Source organism: Rhagoletis zephyria, unplaced genomic scaffold, assembly GCF_001687245.7.
Source record: "Rhagoletis zephyria isolate East Lansing unplaced genomic scaffold, Rhagoletis_zephyria_1.1 Rzeph_scaffold_00163, whole genome shotgun sequence".
NCBI classification, from domain to species: Eukaryota; Metazoa; Arthropoda; class Insecta; order Diptera; family Tephritidae; genus Rhagoletis; species Rhagoletis zephyria.
Window position 1 is genome coordinate 9,050 of NW_016157247.1, and position 14,474 is coordinate 23,523.

General features: G+C 35.4%; 1 protein-coding gene across 5 annotated transcripts in view; it reads right to left on the reverse strand.

Annotated features, from left to right (window-relative positions):
* Positions 1 to 6,557: 6,557 nt before the first annotated feature.
* Positions 6,558 to 14,474, reverse strand: part of Mgat2 (alpha-1,6-mannosyl-glycoprotein 2-beta-N-acetylglucosaminyltransferase) — a 52,837-nt gene continuing 44,920 nt past the window's right edge. For all 5 annotated transcript variants that reach the window (XM_017606547.1, XM_017606556.1, XM_017606543.1 and 2 more), the window contains 2 exons: positions 7,599 to 7,813; positions 6,558 to 7,286 (listed from right to left, as the gene is read on the reverse strand). In XM_017606547.1, the coding sequence (XP_017462036.1) occupies positions 7,058 to 7,286; positions 7,599 to 7,813 (444 nt within the window). In that variant the 3' untranslated portion in view covers positions 6,558 to 7,057. The remainder of the gene's footprint in view (positions 7,287 to 7,598; positions 7,814 to 14,474) is intronic.

Genomic DNA, 14,474 nt, shown 5'->3' on the forward strand with positions numbered 1-14,474 from the left:
GTCCTCGAACACGTAAAAGGTAGTGATGGCAAAAAATATAAAATAATCGATTAATTTATCAAACGATTAATCGAAAGCATTCGATTATTCATTGCAAGAGGTTAACCGATTAATCGTTCGCTTCGATTAAAACTGAAAATAAATAAAAACCATTTAATAAGTTATAAAAACTATGTTTTTATTAAAGAATTTTTTTTTTAATTGAGTAAATTTACACTATGAATTCAGTGCGTGAACAATCAGAAAAACTAGAAACGAAGGAAACAATGAATAAAAAGGGCGAAACAAGCATAACATAAGCCCTATATACATTTCACTTTTGGCAATACATATCCTAATTAAAATTTGAGAAATAAAATATCTTTTGGAAAATGTAAGAATCTGCGATACCGCAGATAATACGTAATCTTGAAGTTCAGCATCATGCAGGTTCTGCAATTCACTTCCGAGTGAATTTCAATCAAATTCGCTTTGAATTTAAATTGACAGGGGTTGAAATTCACTCGGAAGTGAATTGCAGAACCTGCCCGAATATGTTTCTTAAATATGTGAAAATTAATTTAAATTTTAATATTTTAAAAGACTTTAATTCACTAGAGAGATAGATAAATTGAATAGGTATGCGCCGGGACCTAGCGGGTCTATTGTGTCCTTTCCTCATCATAACTCTTTATTTTTATTCCTAAAGACTCCAGGAAGTCGAGAAGAGCCTTTGGAGGTTACGCTCAGATTGACACATGTGTGCTTCATCAAGAATATTTGACTGTAGCAAAATAAATGTGTGAATTTTCTTGAAAATAATAAAGTTAACACGATTAGACAAATACACTAATTAATATTTTATCATGCAGGTTCTGCAATTCACTTCCGAGTGAATTTCAATCAAATTCGCTTTGAATTTAAATTGGCAGGGGTTGAAATTCACTCGGAAGTGAATTGCAGAACCTGCCCGATTATGTATGTAATAATACAAAAATCATTTCTTAAAATACAGAAGTTTCGATTATTTTGAAATTTTGAAAAAGAGTCGTATGTACACAGGCAAATACATATCGTGTAAGAACACCTTAAATAGGAACTCTCCTGTCAGAAGTTGCAGCGATATATTAAATCCCTAACCGAAAGAAAATAATCAATTATTACTACTTTTTCGATAAATTATGCCATCACTACTAAAAGCTGAATTCCTGTCAGAAATTGCGGATCAATTTTTTTATTTGAATTAAATATTAAATTGTTTTCACTGGATTAAAATAAAAGTTGAAAAAAAATAATTGCAAGCAATATGATTTCATAAGGGAGATTAAATAAATTTGTTTGAAAATCTATATAGCCAATATCTTAGTTAAAAAAAAAAAACATTTGCGTTTGTTAGTCCAGTAATTTAAAGTGGTATCAAAATATTCTGATCAAACATAAAATTATTCAGGAAATGCTGAGACATCCTGAATGTAAACAATAGTTAAAATTTTGTTTTAAAAATTTGGAAATGTCTTCAAAATGTGTCAGAAGTGTAAATGTAGCTTAATTAACTGATTTAAATAAAGGTCATATTAACGAAACCATGAAAGTGCGTCCGCGTCTTTATAAAAGAAAATGCGTAATTTGCAATGATATTAATTTTTTCGAAACATTTTTAAAGAATGTTTTAATGAAAGAAATTTGTATGTTTGGACGGAAACTTAATTTATAATATGCATGTATTATTAGTATTTATTGTATTAGAATAAATGTTGTATGTTTAGTCAAATTCTTATTATCTTCTAGTTTCTACAGCTACTTTATGACAATAAGATTTGGTTGGTTTAACTTTTGTTGTACAAAAACAAAATTATACACTGGCATTTTGTTAGTGTTTGTGATCTATATATTCTACTTTTTCTTTCGTTAATTCCTATACGTAAGTATTAATTAAATTATGACTAGATGTATTTTCAGTGCTATATGTATGTTTTATTTTTGGAAATATATTTTTCTTATTAATGTTATGCGCTAAAAGTTGAAAACATTCGTAATTTTATTAGCTAGCACAATACCATCACAAAAATGTGCATGTTTTATTAAGTGCTTGTTTCAAAGTTTCATAACAATAAATAATTCAATAGAAGTCTTACTCGATGTATGAATTCTAGGGGTCAATTCCCGTTGTGCGTTATCGTGAAGTGTAAAGCCAAAAATTCACACCGAAATAAGTGCGGTGTGAAAGTGTTATTTGTATCACGTCACAATAACGCAGAACGAGAATTGACCCTCTGTACAAAAACATACAAAGGAAACTGTATACATATACATAGGTACTTATGTACATATGTATACATTAGGGAGTTCGATTATTCGACTTTTTTCAAACTACCTTCCTGGATTTTCGAAAAAAATGGCAAATTGAATGTTCCAACTTTGAAACTGAACTAATGGTTAGAACGGGCAAAACATGTGATTTTCTACGTAACACGTTGTGTCACCCTTTTTCACGCGTGAGCGTGAGTGGTTTTGAGAGAAATATCACTTACTGTACCTGCTGTATACACTTCTGAGGAATTCGAAGGTGCAAACGATGAATCTGCAGAAACAGTTTTTGAAGACATTAATGCGGAAATACAGATTTATTTGAACAAAAAAAAAAATCAGAAAACCAATGTCGTAACGGTGTTTTAAAATTTTGAGAGAAAGCAACGCCTTTCAACTTCTTAGAAGTTTTTTAAGGCAAATTTTATGCATATCAGCAGCTCAGAAACTATTGAAAGAGTGTTTTCTGTGTCAGGCAGAATTCTACAAGAAAGACTTGCACGACTGCTTGGTGATAACCTCGACAAAATATACGTAAAAAAAATATGAGTAATTTTAAAATTACATTGAATGAATTTTGATGGGAATTCTTTCTATACTCGTAACACATACATACATATGTACGTATATCTGGCATTTGTAAAAAAAAGTAATAGTGCGTTCATCCCAGGCAAGGTGTTTGGCCAAGCTTTTGTAACAATATTTATATGAAATTCTATTTATATAATGAAAGTTTTAATTTGAAAAAATAAATGTCCGTGAAAATGCGTGCGTGATTAAAAAATTTATTGAAAAGAGAGAACGTGAGTGAGCGTGATTTCCAAAATCATCAACATGAGCGTGCATGAACGTGAGCCAAAATCACTCACGCGCCCATCTCTAGTTTATACAATATGTATTTAAATATTTTTCTAGCGGTGCGAGCATTTTATATTAGTCAAAAATCAAAACCAAAAATTCAACAAAATTATTAACAACAGTTACAGCTTAGATAACAACAAAACAGACTAATTTTGTAATACGGTTAAGATAGGTTGTAAGGTGTAAGGTTACGATAGTTGCCCCAGGCAAGGGACAAACATGCACCATAAATAGTTGTCCTTTGCGAAAATGGGATCGAAATTTGATTAAGGTTTAAGCAAACAAAAAAAGAGATCTAATCAATATTCAAATGCTTGGAAGTAAATCTACCGTGTATTAAATTTAAAAAGAGTTTGAGTCTTAAAATGCACATTCACTTTTTTAAAATATTTCTGAGTTTTTTCTGAAATTTTTTCGGGGTTTTGAATATTACTAGTGCCTTTATTTGAACAATTTTTAAATCAAGTATTGAATTATTAGAGTTATCAAAGGGATCAATATTTGCATTTGTTTCAACAAAAAGCATACTTTAAAAGGACTCTTCAGGGGAAAGTACTTACTGAATCAGTAAGCATTTACTTTTTGTTTATAAAGATGCTAAGGGAAAGATTCGGGTTGTTCCATTTTTTTTGATATTAGAAAAATCAAGATTTCAAAAAACCAGGCGAAAAATCCTGGGTAAAACCTGTTTGGAAAAAGCCGGTTCAATCAACCTAATTCGTAAGGATATGCATGTATGTGTGACTAAATATTTGCATATGTACATATATAGATGTCGCCCGTTTACTAAAAGACTGTTACAATTTAAAAAAAAAACGGGTTTGTATTGCATTTTGTGTAATTTGCTTTCTGCGTTTTTTGTTATTTTCGCCATTCTCTTAGAATCGTCAAGTTTGCTGCAAACCAAAGTTCTCAAATTTCTTACGAAATTATAGGGGCCAGTTAGCTGGATTTGACTAAGGTTAGTCAATCAAATGTCAACCAGCTGTTAAATATGAATGCAGTTTATGTGATCTGAGATTAAACTGCCACTGAAAATCTGACCCTAAGGAAATATATTACAAATTCCATAACGATTTCTTTACAAATTTTCAAAGAAAATTATATGAAGGGGTTGATATGAACTCGTAAAAAAATGTCTGTACTATTTCTTAGTCCCCTTTCAGACACGTCAAGTCTTGAAAGCAATTTTTTCGCATTCTCTTTTGTGTTTTCTATTTGCTTCCACACGCGTCAACTTTAATTGAATGCAAGTCCTTGGTTCTTTAAATGGAAAGCAACGAAAAGATCAAAAGAGAAAAGAAAACTTGAAACGAATTGACGGTACGGAGGTATCCGTACTCTTCCCCTCTCTTCTCACCTCCTTCGCCTACGAACGAGCAGACTTGAAAGCAAGACTTGACGTGTCTGAAAGGGGACTTAGAGACAATTTTGAAGGCTTTTTTCCAGTGCAGCATTATTATCATTTTTTTTGCCGGTGTTCTACTGAAATTTCGTAAAGAATCGAATGTGTACAGCTCACTTCGTTTTGGAAAATTCAGTAAAAAGTTGGAAAGGAAAATAATGATTTCTTTACGATTTCTTTAATATTTCTCTTGTTTTCAGTTACATTGAACGTACGAAATTTTTCCATGAATTCAATCGCTACTTTCTGCATGCATACGTCAATAGTCCGTTAAACAAGTTTTTACGCAGAACGTTGAAACTAAAGCAAGTACATAAGTGAGTGAGTGGTTCGGTGCAAACATTTGATTGATAGATCGTTTGAACTTAAAGTTTCCAGTAGAATCGATCATTCCTTACAAGCACGAAACAAATATTTCTCCAACTTTGGAGAACTTCATAGTTCTCAAGTTGATATCCAACATCATTCTCCAACTCATCTCTAACCGACGCGCAGATATGGAAAAAGTGATAGAGAAACGAATTTGCAACTATCAAGTGAAAAGCTAAACCTATATAAAGAGGAAAAATTGCCAAAAAAAGTAAAGAATCTTTAAAGTATCTTCAAAAAAATAAAACGCGACGGGAATCAAGTGGAAGAGTTACTCTGGGACTGTATGTATACTGTGAAATCAATTATTGTAATACGATATTAATTAACTACATATTATAAAAAGAGTAATAAAATAGAAAAAAAAACAATATTTAAATTAATCTATGTGTGTCGTTTCAATCAAAAAGGTATACAATATTTTACTATTTAAATTTCAGCATTGCAATGATATGTTTGAGACCAATAGGAGAACCACATTGGAGTTCAAGCTGAGAACTAGCATTTTCTCAACTTGAGAAACATGCAAAGAGAAATGCTCTCTTTGTTGAAAAAGCTATGATCCTCCAATTGAGATACTTTTGAGAAACAACGTTGGAGATTTGAGAAATAGCTTAGTTCTCAACTTAACCTCAAGTTGTGCTCAAACCTAAATGTTTGTTGGGTTAATATGAATATATATGATAGAACCTTTCACTTAGGCTTAGCCTTAAGCACCAAAATCAGTGTTGCCCTGCGTTACTGAAACCTAATACAGAATTACAGGCCTATTCTGCTTGTAACCGAACAATTGTAACAAGCTAATTTTGTTACCAACAATTGTCACCACTTCTTGCAACCGCAATTCTATTTACCTTGGTAACGTTTTAATTTATTCCGCTATTCAGCTATGAAGTTTTGTTGAAATTCTGGTATGCATATTTCACGGGGAAATATTTTGTTACCTGCTCATGAAATGGTAACAAAATTTACCGGTTACAAGAGTGTGGATAATACGAAAAAGGTTTAAAAATTGACAGTAACTTTACTAACCGGTAACAAAATTTTTGTTACCAACGCAGAATAGGCCTATTAATGATTGCAGCGTGGTCACGTTTCATGCGTTAAGAGGAGATGCTGGCGCATATAAGCGTCCAACAACGCAAACAATTTGAAAAATGGTAAATGAAAATGGTAAATGAGTTAATTTAAATAACTATGTAGATCGGTGACAGATGTGTCGAATTTGTCCATTCCTCGATTTGGAACGATAAGACCGAATATTAGTCAACGTTTTTTTTTGGCTTGGACAATATATGGTTTCAACAAAATGATGCAAGTTAAAAAGTTTTTCCAAGATTGCTTTTGTCAAAAAATTTCACAAAGTGAGATGAAATTACTTGCTAGCGAAATTGTCGAATAAGTATTCGTACCAGTACCATGTTTTTGTTGTAATCTAGAGTGAGTAACTAGTTACAGTGTGATCTTGCCGAAACTTGGAAAAAGTTCTTGAAAATTGATGGAAAATTTAACAATAAAATTAAAAATATTCTACTTTTACTTGCCATAGATTCCCACTCATTAACATATGTACAGACATAACTCATTACAGATGTATGTACATACGTATGTACATATAGAATAAAGATCTTTGAAGTTATTTGAAGCTCTTTTTAACTATCCGGAATTTTCTTTTTAGAAAGAAATGTTTTTTCATTTACAAAAAGAACATATTCGTAACTACGTATTTTTATAAGTATGTACATATGTATGTATACATATGTTAAACATTGAATGAACGTTAAAACAATACTCCTTTAGAGCAGTTATCTGAAGTAGCTTTTAAAATTGATAGGCCCTTTAAACACAAATTTTGCGCTCAAAAAATATATTTGAAAGGCAAATAAATTTTAACAGCTACTTGAGAAAATGGCTCTTAAGAAATAATTTACATTTTCAAGAACAGTTAACGCTTCAAAGGAAGTTTCTTAAATTATGTATTTAGCTAAAAACTGAATTCTTTTTACTAAATATGTGCACATTTTTCCGTTCCGCATTGTGTATTACAATTCTAGTTAATTATATTGTGATTTGTGTGTGTGTATTTTTTGTGTCTAAATTTCGCTATTTCAATATATTCTTTGGTGTTTTTCTTGTTCAACTTTCATTGCTTGATTTCGTCATATTCATGCATAACTGATGATCCCGCCGATCACCCCACCCACCGTTACCCTTCCGCAATTTGGTCTTCTTTACTAAACTGGCCGCTGTGAGTGATAAACTGCGTGGAAACAGCTGCTTAGACTTGCGTGCTATTCGTAAGACTTGTTGCACCTTTGCTATCACTTGATTCGATTCGCAATTCTTCTTTTTATGATGTACCCCGCTGTAAATTAAAAAAAAATATAAGTAATTTTTAAGCAAAAAACAAAACCGACTTTAAGATTATCGTTAATTTCTTCACGATCAAATTATCGGATCTAAACAAAATTAGTATAGGACCATCCTGGAGGTACCAAATTTCCGATGAAAAATTATCGAAATCGGTTAACATGGTCCAAAGTTATGCGGCAACATAGTACATACAAAATAATAACCTTCTAATTTTTTTTTGGAAGTCGGTTCAAAAGAAAGTGTGAAATGAAATCAACCATGTATGTATGTATTTAGACACAAATATTTTAATTCTGCATCTTACCATTCTCCAATATGGAAGACTCTTGGACCTTTGACGATCATAGCGTGTAGCTTCTTTTTCAAGCACTGCTGGGACACATAGTGCAGCGACCAATCCCAGTTGTAATCATCGTAAAAACAAAAATGTTGCGCACACTTTCGTATGTTGGACCAGGTGCTGCGATTGAATGCGAAACCCATATTATGCTTGCTGCTGATCCATGGCATTACTTCGACCTTTTGAGAAAATGGGGGAAAAAATCATATGTCAGTTTGCATGAAAATGATGTTTTCTTCTCTATATATATGTATGTAGGCCTACGGACTATTTACGTAAGTAGATAAAAACTTTGGCAAATTTCGAGCATTTTGGCAGTTCTTCAATATAAATAGTAAGTAGGAGTACTTAATATTAAACTTGCATTGTCTCCAATTAAATATTAAACGCAACAATGACAGTAGGTGTAAAATAAAAAATATGATTTACAAGGAATAGAATGAAATATACAAGAGTGGTAAAACGAGCCATGCATTTTCAAGGCGGAGGAATTATTTTTTACAGCTTAACATTAACAAATTGCAGTTGGGAAAATTGCACTAAATCGAAATTTTTACTACCACTAGGGCTTTAGTGGTAGTGGCACTGCATTTCAAATTTCACTAGCACTACATAGTGACAGTGAAATAGAATTTTCACTATCATTATCTGGTTAGCGGAAAGTAAACGAATATTTCACTAGCACTGACTAATTACACTAGTTTACAAATTAAGGAAAACTTGGGGATCTGTGATTTTAATACCCATTTCCTTACAAAAGGTTTGTTCAAAAATTTATAGCCACTAACCATATAGAGGTAGTGAAATGCATTTCCACTAGGTGCATAGTCGTAGTGAAACCAATTTGTCAGTACCGCTAATTGCTTTTTCACTACAACTAAGTGCTCAGTGCTAGTGAAAAAAAATTTTCAGTACCACTGTATGGTTAGTGGTAGTGACAAATTGTTTTCATTCACTTAGTGCTAATGTATTTCAAATTTCAATACCCTTACACGATTTAGTGCAGCGTGTCCAACCCGGTTAACAATACATAGTTAAATGCAAAAATGATTAAAATAAGCCATTTAAGCAGCTTGCTGAAAATGCTTTCTGTAGGTAACTCATCTCGGAAGTGTAACAACGGAATATAAATGCAGATGTAACACTGATCGCTATTAGTAATTGTTAATTGCAAAGTTAAAAACACTATAATAAAAAATATATTTATTTTTCAACATAATCTCCTTTCAGCTCTAATACACTTTTCCCAGCGATGCTCAATAAGTTCGATACCCTTTTTATGATAAGAACTGTCTTGCTCCTCAAAATAGCCATTAACTGCCGATATTATTTGTTGGGGAGCAGAAAATAGTCCGAGGAGGCTAAATATGGCGAATAGGGTGCATGAGGTAGCAATTCAAACAATAATTCGGTAAACACTCAGTTGAAACCTCTTCACCTCTTTTTGGTCGAGTGTGAGCAAATGCGGCACCCATCTTGGACACAGCTTTCTCATTTCCAAATCTTCAGATAATATGCGATGTACCGTACTTTTTGAAATGCCTACTATATCTGCTATCTCGCGCACTTTCAGTCGACGATCATCCATTACCGCTTTGTGGATTACATATATTCATCATATCTCATTTGGCCGACCACTGCGATGCTCGTCTTGGCAGCTCGGTCGGCCTCGTTTAAATTCTGCTACCCAATATTTTACTATTGTAAACGAAGGAGCAGACCCGCCCAAAGTATATATTGGATGGGCTGAGGCCTTTCAAATAAAAGTATTGTATCACATAACATTAACCAATTTTCTCCGTTTTCACTGAAAACGTCCACTATTTGCGGCTGTCAAGCACTTTGTTCGTAACAGTAGCGATTACGCCAAGTTCGAACACTGTTGTTTGCTTGATTGCTTTCAAGTGATCTTTATTGAATTAATGATTACGTTTTTATACAAACTAAATGCTTACGTAGCTAAATAATAAGGCCATAAAAACTTTAGATCGTATCAAAATTATTGTAAAGGCTTTATTCCCACGTTTTGGTTTACATAAACATAATTAATGCAAATGCTTTGTTCCCACTTTTTTGTTGACATGAGCATATTCCACATTTCTATTTTAATTTGTGTGCCTTAATCAACAATGTCTTATATGTAAATTGACACATGCCAAATTATTTGGCTATAAGAACACACTAAAAGGCATAAAGCTACGCATAAAAGAATGCAAGCGAAAATTAATACCCTGTTGAGTGAAGCCAATGCAATTGGCTTCAAGTTTGGTTGGGAGTTCTAATATGCGTATTATTTCTCATCATCCCGTGATTGAAGAAGAGGCTTTATATGGTCTGCTACAGCTACTTCGGAAATTTCTCCCAGGCTATTGTAGCACGAGCAAAGACTCGTCGATATCAACTGATCTGCTGGAACTGATATAAAATTATGTTTGAGTATGCAGTCTGGTTGGAGTGATAAAAGTCCTGATGCTTTTAGAATCACCTGAATGATTTCTTTTTGCACATACTGCTGTCGCACAAGATGAAAGTGACGTGGTATAAATCCAATGATTTTTCTGCTGTAGTGATATCCATGCAACATCGTTTGGTGTTTTTCGCAGTTGACGACTTGACTGGGTGTTGTTGAATAAATTTACTTCACATGCGCATATAGATGAACCGTGAGTATAACGAATTTGAATTCGAGAACAGATGTAATTTCCATTTTTAATATCCACACAAGATTGAAATTTGGAGATGCTCAGAGGGAAATATTGACCGACGGCTTTGTTTATTGCCAAAACTGCAGCACACGGACTTATTTCAATTATAGTCCCATTAGTCCAAGTAGGAATTGGTAGGAGATTGAATAATCGTATCGATCATGCTCTACCAGAGGCAATGTGATGCTGAATACAACATGCTTTTCTGTAAGTCCTCCCTTAACTGTCATGAGTTGGTATAGCTGGAGTAAATTTACTTGGTTTACAGGCAGTTCGAATGGTGCTGATAAGTGAAGTTTAATTTTATTTACTTCGTCTTGCAATTGGCTGAGCGTCAGCAGAAGAGGACCAAACGGCAAATATTGCAGAGGGCATTCTTTGCATATTGGCTGCCATAAGTGTGAGTTCGATGGATAACGAGGAAAAGATTCGAAACAATTTTTCTTGGTATATCTCATGCGTGTCGTTGCTGATCCTCTGCAATATTTGACTGACTCATTGATCAATGATGTCGAACTTCCTCTTGACTGCTTTTTGATCCTGTTTAAAAATGTTAATGGTTGAGTCCACAATGGATGTTTGATTTCTGATCAGGTGCAGCAGATGTAGTTCATTTTCCTTAACGTGTGTGATTGTTTTGAGAGAAAGACATGAGCTTTTTTGTGTGATTTCTTGACATAAATGGCGTATGACCCTTGTGTCATTTGACAGCGCTGCTAGTTCTGCCAAAAATCCTTCCATGTCATAGTAGATTATTAGGTTCCAATCGGTGGTTGATATGGCTGTTGAGCTCATTCCTTCAAAATGAATGCCATGCCTTGATCCAAATTGCTTATTTTGAAGCTCAGCTCCTAAAGCCAATGGTAAGATGAGTAGGGTAATCAGAAGTGTAGCAAGTCCTTGGTGTAAGGAAGGATTATTCCTCCTTGATAGAATTTTGTCTTCCTCAAGCAATTTGTTGGTTGATTGTCGTTCTGTGGCATCATTTGTTTCCTTGGGCAAGGGTACTAGCCGATGAATAGGCCTCTTGCAAGTGCCACTAGCAGTTTTTACATCAGCCACTCTCACTACACCGTCGTTTCTTTCATATACATTGATGATTCTTCCTAATGGCCACTGCAGTACCGGTGTGTTGTCTTCTTTGATGATCACCATGTCCCCTACGTTGATATTGTTGTGTTGTGTCTTCCACTTATTTCGCAGCTGAAGGTCAGATAAATATTCGCGGGACCACCGATTCCAAAACTCGCGTTTGAGGTGAGAAACAAGTTTCCATCTTGTTAATAAATTTGTTTGCTGTGGCCCACACGTTGGATCAACTTGGGCATTAAGTGGTTCTCCTATGAGGAAGTGGCCTGGAGTTAGAGCTGTTAGATCGTTAGGATTGTCGGACATTGCGCTGATTGGTCTGGAATTTAGGATTCCTTCCACCTCGATGATTACCGTGTCCAATTCTTCATACGTTAAGGACGCTGTCGAGGTGCTTCTTATTAGTAGATGATTAGCTGATTTTACCTCTGCTTCCCATAAACCGCCAAAATATAGAGTCCTAGGAGGTATAAAATGAAATGTTATTCCCTTTCCGCTGCACTGCTTTACTATTGAGTCTCGTGATGAATTTCCATTAACAACGTCAGAAAGTTCAGAAAGCTGGTTTTTCGCGCCTACGAAATTGGTTGCGTTGTCACAATATAAATTTTGGCAATGTCCTCTTCGGCTTATAAATCATTTTAAGGCACCAATAAATTCATCCGTCGTTAAGTCGCTGACTAATTCCAAATGTACTGCCTTTGTGGCAAAACAGCAAAATACCGCTACATAGGCCTTTTGTGGTTTCTTTGCCCTTATCTTGAAGTGAACCCAAAATGGCCCGCAGAAGTCCACGCCTGAGTTGATGAATGGTCTTGCTGGAGTTACTCTTGTTGAAGGCAAGTTCCCCATAATTTGACTCATTAGTTTTGGCTTAGCTTTGGTGCATCTTACACAGTTTAGCACAATTGACCGTGTCAGCAATTTTCCCTTAATAGGCCAAAATCTTTGCCTTGTGTAAGCTAAGATCGCTTGAGATCCACAATGACGGTTTTCTTTATAGATCATTTATACTAATAATTTGGCGAGTGAATTGTTATGTGGAATTAGCATAGGGTGTTTGGCATCGTGTGCAAGTTCTAATGCTTGTAGACGCCCCCAACTCGGATGATGCCATTATCGTCCAGAAACGGTGACAGGCTGCGGAAAGAACTGCTTTTGCGAACTTCATTATATTTTTTAAGGTGCTGAAGCTCTTCCTCAAAGTCCAATTGCTGCATTGTACGAACGATTACCACAAGCGCTTTTTCCAATTCGTGTACGGTGAAGGGAATGTCTGACTGCCGCGATTGGTTTCTGGCCTGGTTGATAAATCTCAGCATGTAGCCTGTCACTCTTTGTAATGTTTTGAAATAGCAATTGTGTCGAATGCTATAAAGTACGCTTCCTTCATGTCCAGTGGTTGCAACAGCGACTGATGTCCCCCTTTTCCGTTCCATGTTGATACCTTCGTCGATTATTGATAATGCCTTGGAATACTTTGAAGGCCAGGTGTCTTCTTTACCAAGCAAGATTATTGGCCCATAAAACCACGTATTGCAGGTTTCTAGTCTCCCCGGCGGCAGTCCTCGTGATAGAATGTCATCTGGGTTGTCTTTTGAGCTTGTATGCCGCCATTGTTCAGCGGTAGTGTGCTCATGAATAACAGGTATACGGTTTGCCACAAATGTTTGGTATGATGCTGAGGATGAGTTAATCCATGCCAACACGATTTGTAAATCAGTCCAAAAGTATGTAGCCACATCGTCTAGCTTAAGGTCTGATTTGACCCTTGTAGTTAATTGAGCACCCAGTACTGATGCACAGAGCTCAAGCCGAGGATTAGTTTGCCGTTTCAAGGGTGCCACACGTGATTTTGCACAGAGCAGCCTCACTTGTACTCGTCTCTCATCCAGCTCGGATCTAATGTAAATCGCAGCGCCATATGCCTTTTCTGATGCGTCGGAGAAGACATGAATTTGAATTTTTGCTGGGATGTATCCTTCAAACACGTGCCGTGAAACTTGCATGTTGTCCAATTTTTGCAAATCATTTCGGAATGTTGTCCATCTCTCATTCAAATTGGCTGGTAATGCTTCATCCCATGTCAGTTTCAGTTGCCAGAAATCTTGAATAAACATTTTTGGCATGACTACAATTGGTGCTAGTATCCCCAACGGATCGATGAGCCTTGCAAGATCGACGCTGACTGAGCGTTTAGTTGCAAGACTGCAGCTTCCTAGGCATACCTTTACGCAGAATCGATCCATCTTAGTCATACATGTTAACCCCAACGTTTTAATAGTTTGATTGATGTCATTGTCAAAATCTATGTCAACTTGTTGTTCCTCCATGCCAACATTTTGCAGTAATTGTGAGTGATTGGCGCACCATTTTCTTAGGTTAAGACCACGTTGTTTTAAGATGTGTATCAGTTGCTGTTGGATTTCCATCGTCGTGGTTAAGCTGTCTGACCCACCGATTCCGTCATCTACATAAAAATTGTCCTGCAGAAACTGAGCACCAAGAGGATATTGTAATGCATTTTCTTTTGCAATTTTCTGCAAACATTTGGTGGCTAAATATGGAGCAGATCTTGTCCCATATGTGATTGTATTTAGCTGATAATGCTTTATTGGTAGGCTTGAATCCTTTTGCCAGATGATAAGTTGGAATTTGCGCTCGTCCGGTTGAATGAGCATCTGTCGATACATTTTTTCTATATCTGCGGTCAAGACGAACCTGGGCAAACGGAAGCGAAGTAAAATGGTGAAAAGCTCGATCTGAACAGTGGGTCCGGTATACATGAGGTCGTTCAAAGACATGCCAGTGGACGATTTTGCTGATGCATCGAACACCACACGTTAATTTGTAGTGCGGCTTTCGGGTCTCACAATGCAATGGTGAGGAATGAAGTACCTAGGTTTACTGATGGAATCAATATCCACTTGCGTCATGTGCCCCAAGTTCTCATATTCCTCCATAAATTGTACATATTGATTCTTTGTCTGGAGCGATTTTGCCAGTCGACGTTCTAAGGCCAGGAATCGATTATACGCCATCCCAT